At 45.1% G+C, this 8107-nt stretch overlaps 1 protein-coding gene across 4 annotated transcripts in view; it reads right to left on the reverse strand.

The window, feature by feature from the left end:
* Positions 1-629, reverse strand: part of CCDC60 (coiled-coil domain containing 60) — a 192057-nt gene extending 191428 nt beyond the window's left edge. For all 4 annotated transcript variants that reach the window (XM_025889478.2, XM_025889477.2, XM_073880950.1 and 1 more), the window contains exon 1: positions 75-629. In XM_025889478.2, coding sequence (XP_025745263.1) covers positions 75-164 — 90 coding nt within the window. In that variant the 5' untranslated portion in view covers positions 165-629. The remainder of the gene's footprint in view (positions 1-74) is intronic.
* Positions 630-8107: the final 7478 nt, after the last annotated feature.

Raw genomic sequence — 8107 nt, forward strand, 5'->3', positions numbered from 1 at the left:
TTGGCCTGAAGGCTAATTTCTATTTCACTTGGTCTTGAAAACATGCTTGGTTTCGGCGGAGAGGGGAGACCTACCTGTGTCAGATGTTCTGAGACATAAAAGGGCCAGAGGGCCCCCGAGTTGGGGACACTCTGCATCTTCTTGGTGGCTGGTATCTTGGTCATCTTGGAAATCCCTCAGGCATAGCCTGGGCTCCTCAAAGAGGGGTTTTTCCAGAATCTTCTACTTCAGCAGCCCCTGGTGTGAGAGGCTCCAGCAATTTCTTCCTGATTCCCAAAGCCAATTACACGGGCCCCAAAGAGGTCAGAGGCTTCTGACCCAGGAGTAAGGAAAGCACATCATCTGGGTTTCCCACTAACAGAATAAGGAAGTCCAGAGGGGTTGGAATTAGGCAAGCCCGGAATTACTCAGTTTTTAGACAGTTACAAACTTTCACGAGCTTTCCCCTCTTTGGAAGGGGATATCTTTCTGTACTACAAACGAAAATAAAATACGAACAACAACAAAAAAAATTAGCCTCCACTGACCAAATCTGAAGGGGGCCCACAGAGGGGCCACCAGCCCCCTTCCCTAAGGTGGCCCAGGCGTGAGACTCAGGTTTCCAGTGCTAGGTAGAGAAAGCCAGCTAACTGCCAGGTAGTGGTCAACTCAGTTGCCTGGCAACGAGACGCAGTGGAGGGCTTCCTCATTGGCTGGGATTGGTGGGGGCGGAGTCGCGAACTCTACGGAGCAGCTGGGATGGTGGCCGGGAGCTGGGACTAACCAGGGAGCCACATTCTCCAAACTCCGATTTGTCCTCTTAGACCTGAGGACCTTTTCTTTCCACCTAACTACAAGCAACTCCTTCCTTCCAAACTCTGCTCTGTCCTGCCACTAACCCACTAGTGATTTCTTGTGCCTTAGGTTGGGTAGCTAAATGTGTGCCTTTAGCCCCACAATTACTTTAACTTGAGATGCCTATTTCTCTCCTGTTTCCACCTGACAAACTCCTATGCATACTTCAAAGCCCCCCCATGCACATGTATACATTTAATGAGTATTTAGAATGTGCTAGACATTGCTCTGAGTATTTTACATATATTGACTCACTGCCCATAGCACATCTTTAAGGAAAGTATTTTATTACCCTATTTAACAGACTAGGAAACTGAGGCACAGAGAAATTGAATGACATGCTTTAGGTTACACAGAAAGCTCCTGAGTTGGGATTCAAAACCAGACCTGTTTGGGGCGCCTGGGTAGCTCAGTCGGTTGAGTGCTGGGCTCTTGATTTCCGCTCAGGTCATGATCTTGGGGTGGTGGGATTGAGCCCCATGTGGAGGCCCACACACTCTGTGCTCACCGCTCAGCAGGGAGTCTGCTTGAGATTCTCTGTCTCCCTCTGCCCCTACCCCCTGCGCTCAACTCTCTCTCTCCAAAATAAATAAATAAATCTTAAAATTAAAAAAAAAAAAGCCTTGGGGTGCCTGGGTGGCGTCTGCCTTCAGCTCAAGTTGTGATCCTGGGGTCCTGGGATCGAGTCCCGCATCGGGCTCCCTGCTCCTCGGGAAGCCTGCCTCTCTCTCTCTCTGTCTCTCAAGAATAAATAAAAATCTTAAAAAAAAAAAAAAAAAGCCAGACCTGTTTGAGTCTAAAACCCAAGTTCTTAACCATTTAGCTTCATGACCCAGGATAAGATGCCTAACTTTGCTGAGCCTTGGCTTCCATATCTTTAGAAAGGGGGAAATAACTTTTCCACAGGTTGTCAAGGATTAAAACAGATAATATATGTAAAGGCTGAGCACATAAAGAATCCTAGTGGCAACTATTATTATTTCCTGACATCTCATCTCCAGAAAGAATTACTCATTTTTACATGCAGTGTTCATTTCACAGCTGATATTAATACTAATATTTATTGATCATTCGTTCCATGCCAGGTGCTCTACTAAGCACTTTCCATACATTAATTTATTTAATTCTTCCAATAACCCTATGGGGTAGGTTCTCAGCTTGTGGAAGATATACTGCACATGTTCCAATCTGCATCCTTTATCCTTGGCATTATTTCACACGGAATCAATCTGATTCATGTTTTATCTCTAAACCTTGAGCTGCTGAGGATTATGATGTCATCTTGGCCATGCGATGACCTCAGTTTCTCTTTAGAAGGCATCAGCTGCAAGATGACCCTCCATCAAATACAAAGTGCCCTGCCACACAGCTCCAGACGCCGATGCTTGGAAGTCATAATTTTTTTCACCATCGTCTGAAGACTCAGTCTGACCTTCCCTTTCACAGGAAGTTTTGGTCCTCCTGTTTCCTTTGTGGGCAGCATTAAGCAATCAGCAAGTGCTTTCAGAAGGATGCAGATAAACTGAGCTGTGTTCAGTAGATGGGGCTGGGGATGAGTTGGGATGAGAAAGTGAGACAAGATGGAAAATATTCAGCTCTGAACAGAAAGACAAAGGGCTGTCTTCATGCAGCTTTGAGGGGCAGGCTTGGTGAAGAAGGACTCTGCTAGCTCTGTATGCGTCCAGAGAATAGGAAGAGGGTTTAGGCTCAATATGAGGAAATACACAGCAGGGTTACCATTTAAAAGACATAAGCTCTGGGCACCTGGGTGGCTCAGTCAGTTGAGTCATGAGATCCATGATCTCTGGGTCATAGGATTGAATCCTGCATCGGGCTCTGTGCTCAGGGCGGAGACTGCTCCAGATTCTCTCTCTCTCTCCCCCTCTGCCCCTCCCCCTGCTCACTCGCTCGCTCTCTCTCTAAAATAAATAGATAAAATATTTATAAATAAATAAATAAATAAATAAATAAATAAAAGGCATAAGCTCTGGGGCTAGACTGACTTGGCTGCTGAGCAGCCTCAGTGATAATCTTATAGGACTATGAGGAAAACCAAACAGATAATCCACCAGGCCTAGAAAAAGGAAGAGCTCAGTAAAGGTCAGCTCTTATGTCTTTTGTTATTAACACCCACCTGTCAGAGCCATGTAACATTTCCAAGTAGAAAAGGCTCTGAAATTGAAAAGACATGTGTTCGAATCTTGGCTCTGCCATTTATTGGTAATGAGATCCTGGTCAAGGGATTTTACTCTTCCAAGTCTCAATTTCACCACATATGTAAATAGTGATGGTCATGCCCACCTTATACAGGTGGGAGCACTAAGTGAAATAATGAATGTATAGAACCTAGTACCCAGTAAGGGCTCGAGGTATGCTCTTTCCCTTTTCTAAGAAGGGGTATGTTCCATAGGGAGAGAATGAGCTCCCCAGCACTAGAGGTATTCAACCAAATAAGGTCACATTCTATGCTACTGGGGGTTAAGACTTCAACATATGAATTTGAGGTGGGGGGGCACAAATCAACCCATACCATTGAGTTATCTCACCTTAATAGCTCACGCAGTGTTGAATAGATGTCGCCTTGTTTCCCTCAAATATTTAAAGTATCCCTAGCCTCTCTTGTGAATTTTCTGTGGCACCTTGGGGTGCCTCGGTGCCTAGTTTGGGAACCATAGGGCCATAAGCCTGTGTTCTCTTTGAACTGAGCAGCCTGGACGTGCAAGAAGTTAACACCCACAGGGGTAGATGGAAAGTAATGACGGGCAGGAGTTTGTGGTTAATACCTCACCTGCTGGCCCCGTGGGTAGGACATCTCTGGAGTGTGCTCTGTAATCCCCCAGAGGTCTCCTTCAGGATTGACTTGCTGATAGCAGTTGCCTGTTCATGGATGAGGAAGCATTGGCTTCCTCATTTTCCCCGTTTCGCTTCCCCACGCCCTTGAGATACTGCTTGGATGGCCCCCCAAGGAAACCCCTTCTATCCAAACTCTTGTTCTGGGTCTGCTTCTGGGGAACCTGACATAGGTCAGTGTTGACTGGAATAACCAGGGAGGTCAGGCCCTCCCCCTCATCTGGTTACGTGGACTTCCTACCTTCCTTGACTACCTGGCCCCAAATCACTTTCTTGCTGTTGTTCTCATCGGTATCCCAATGAGTTTCTTTATATATTCTCCACATCCCCGACATACCGAGAGGCCAACATGTTTTCAGATATGTAAATGCATCTCCCAACAGTGAAATATTTGACAACTAAGATATGAAGTGATTGTTTAATTCTTAATTCCTGGTTGATTTATGCAAAATACGAACTGAAAGACGCGGAGCGACAGGCACTCTCTCCTCCCAATTTGCCAAAAAGAAAGGCATCTGAAGGGATTAAAAATAGATGTTATCAAGTAGAAGAAAAATTGTGGAATGTGTCGGACGCCAGCTGGGGTAGTTGAAGTGAAATCTCAGAATCTGCTAAACATTTGAATTTCGGCAAGGAGTACATATGTTTGGCATTAAAAACCTATTGGAAAAGTCATCGTTTTGTGAATATCTGTAATATACTCTTCTGTTGCAGCTAGACCCAGAGAACTCCTTCTGGGTGTTTCTACTAAAATGCCAGCACTGGATTTACAAATGATGGGGCCCAAGGCAAAAGGAAAACTTGGGGCTCCCTTGACACCTGGTAGCTGGCCATCTATCGATGAATTGCTGCCAGGACGAAATACCACTGGCTAATGTGCATTTGCACCACCTCCGAGGATTCCCGTACTTCGTTAGATTAAAGAAGAGTTCCTGCTGGCTACATGGACTCTTGGGAGGTCTGTGATCCCAGAGCCCATTCCTGCCTTATCCTCCAAACTGCACCCTGAGAAGGGTGGATCTCTGTAAATGAGAAGAAGAAAATGCAATGCTTATGATCCTCTCCCTCCTCTTTCTTTCTCTGCTTTGGTATACCAGGCACAGTCGTGGGGGAAGTGGTGTGGTCTCCAAGGAATATTCCTAGTGAATTCCCCCGCACTGGATTCTAGGATGTGGCCCAAGCTTCCTCCATGAATAATGCTCTCCATTTGGACATGTTTCATCTCACAGCAACCTGGGCTGTGGGGTGGGTGGGAATTAGGGAATTCTTAGTCCCGTTTTACAAAGGTAGAAATCAAAGCTTGTGGGATTTAGCACCTTGTTAGTGGTAGAGGTTGCCTGAGACTAACCCAGGTTTGATGACTGACTCAGTGACTGACTTCAGCACTCTGTCACACGGTCTGGATGCTCTTTCATTTAAAGAGCGGTATGTGTGTGTTCAGTTCAACAGAACGACCTGGGGTCATAGCTGCAAGCCCTGCCAAGACAACTGGGATTTCCCAAGTCACCTGGAAGACTTACTCTTTAGCCTTTGGGGGAAGCCTTGTTTTATTGAACATCCACAGAAGACTTCTCCAACCCCCTTCCCGGGTAAGAAAACACTCCCCCTGCTGGGTATTTCCATGGATTTTCAAGTCACCTACAATTTCCTGTTCACTACGTGCTTCCTACCTGTATGGATAGAATTGTGTCCCCCTCAGAAGGTGTGTTCAGGTCCTAAACCTCAGTGCCTGTAAATGTGACCTTATTTGGAGTAAGAGTCTTTGTGGGTATAATCAAGGTGCGGTGAGGTCCTACTGGATCAGGGTGGGCCCTAATCCCCTGGCTGGTGTCCTTAGAAGTGGAAGGAAATTTGAAGGTAGAGACAGAAGACACACAGGGGGAACGCCATGTGACAACCAAAGTGGAGACTGGGGATGCCTCTGCATGCCAAGGAACAGCGTGGATTGCCAGCAACAACCAGAAGCTAGGAGAGAGGCAAGGAAGGGTCCTGCCCTAGCGCCTTTGGAGGAAGCATGTCCTTGCCGCTGCCTTGATTCTGGACTTCTGGCTCCAGAACTTCGAGAGAATCAGTTTCTGTTGTTTTAATCCGCTCATTTGGTGATAATTTGTTCCGGCAGCCCGACAAAACAAGTACATCACGCATCTTCCTTCGGTTTCACTTCGCTCTTCACCCCCATTTATTTATGCCCTTAAAAATGTGAATTTCCCAGGTCTAGGGAGAGCAGGATGGCACTGAGGGTTTAGAATAATAGAGGGAGGCTCAGCAGAGCTCTGCAGAGTTAGTGACTTAAAATTAAATATTAGGCATCACTGAATTTTCAATTAAATAAAAACAAAGTTCCCAGATGATTCTAACACACAGGTAGGGGGTAGGAACCCCTGCCACACATCCTGTTTGTAAGCTGCTGTTTTACATAAGATATAAACATTCATTTAAGCCAAACAGAACTGAGTTTAAATCCTGATTTCCAATCTTATATGTTAGCTTGGGTGACCCTGGGCAAGTTTCTTAACTTATATAAGCTTCTATTTCCTTATGATGAAGAATAAAAACCAAATCACTGAACTTATGGGGCCATTAGCAGGTTAAATGACATAATTACCTATCTCTTTGCCTATATTTTTCTGTCATCTACACATATTAGATACAAAACGTATGTTAATACATATGCTAGGTAAGAAACATAACACATAAGAGGTACAAAATAAATTCTGGCTAACATAATTAGCTCTTTGTCCTCTTGGAAAACTGAATTAACTTCCTTCCTGCCTTCCTCCCTCCCTCCCTTCCTTCCTCACCCTCCTCCACTTCCCTCTCTCCCTCCTTCCCTCCTTTCTTCCTCTTAGTTAGAATCCACTGATGGATAAAGGGCTAGCATCCAAAATCTATTAAGAACTTATCAAACTCAACACCCAAAAAACAAATAATCCAGTCAAGAAATGGGCAGAAGACATGAACGGACATTTCTCCAAAGAAGAGACACAAATGGCCAAAAGACACATGAAAAAATGCTCCACATCACTTGGCATCAGGGAAATACAAATCAAAACCACAATGAGATACCACCTCACACCAGTCAGAATGGCTAAAATTAACAAGTCGGGAAACGACAGATGTTGGCGAGGGTGCAGAGAAAAGGGAACCCTCCTACACTGTTGGTGGGAATGCAAGCTGGTGCAGCCACTCTGGAAAACAGTACGGAGGTTCCTCAAACAGTTGAAAATAAAGCTACCCTATGACCCAGCAATTGCACTACTAGGTATTTACCCCAAAAATACAAATGTAGTGATCCGAAGGGGCACCTGCACCCCAATGTTCATAGCAGCAATGTCCACAATAGCCAAACTGTGGAAAGAGCCGAGATGTCCATCGACAGATGAATGGATAAAGAAGATATGGTATGTATATATACTATGGAATATTACACAGCCATCAAAAGGATGAATACTTACCATTTACATCAACATGGATGGAACTGGAGAGTGTTATGCTGAGTGAAATAAGTCAATCAGAGGAAGACAATTATATGGTTTCACTCATATGTGGAATATAAGCAAGTGCAGAGGATCATAGGGGAAGGGAGGAAAAACTGAATGGGAAATCATCAGAGAGGGAGAAAAACCATGAGAGACGCAGAACTCTGGGAAACAAACTGAGGGTTGCTGGAGGGGAGTTGGGTGGGGGGATGGGGTAACTGGGTGATGGGCATTAAGGAGGGCACGTGATATGATGAGCACTGGGTGTTATATGCAACGATAAATTATTGAATACTATGTCTGAAACTAGTGATGTACTATATGTTTGCTAATGGAATTTAAATTAAAAAAAAAAAGAATCCGGGGTGCCTGGGTGGCTCAGTTGGTTAAGCGACTGCCTTCCGCTCAGGTCATGATCCTGGAGTCCCGGGATCGAGTCCCGCATAGGGCTCCCTGCTCGGCAGGGAGTCTGCTTCTCCCTCTGACCCTCCCCCCTCTCATGCTCTCTCTCTCTATCTCATTCTCTCTCTCAAATAAATAAATAAAATCTTAAAAAAAAAAGAATCCACTAATGGTCTATACTATAAGAGTGACAGTAAACAGGAAAAGGACTTTCCTTTGCAAAGACTAAAAATCAGCTTTAAATCAACTCAATCTCTGACTCGATTAAGGGTGGTCTTCCCTCTCCTAACTGCTGGCAATCAAAAGTATCCCTCTCTGAAGAGTGATATTATTCAAAGCCTCAAATTATTTATATAATTTTTTTCACAGAAGAGGACTGTCCGGTTGGAGGAGCTATGGCCTTCTGAAGAGGGAAATGGTCAACTGCAGCAACTCGGCAGGGAGGGGGCAGAGGGATGAACACCCAAAGCTCACTCACCTCTTGCCTGCGTATCTGTTGTAGGTACCTCTGATCTATAATTGGCCCCCAACGGCGGGGCCCA

Source organism: Callorhinus ursinus, unplaced genomic scaffold (genome assembly GCF_003265705.2).
Source record: "Callorhinus ursinus isolate GAN/ISIS: 27379988/994484 unplaced genomic scaffold, GSC_fseal_2.0 scaffold41, whole genome shotgun sequence".
NCBI lineage: Eukaryota > Metazoa > Chordata > Mammalia > Carnivora > Otariidae > Callorhinus > Callorhinus ursinus.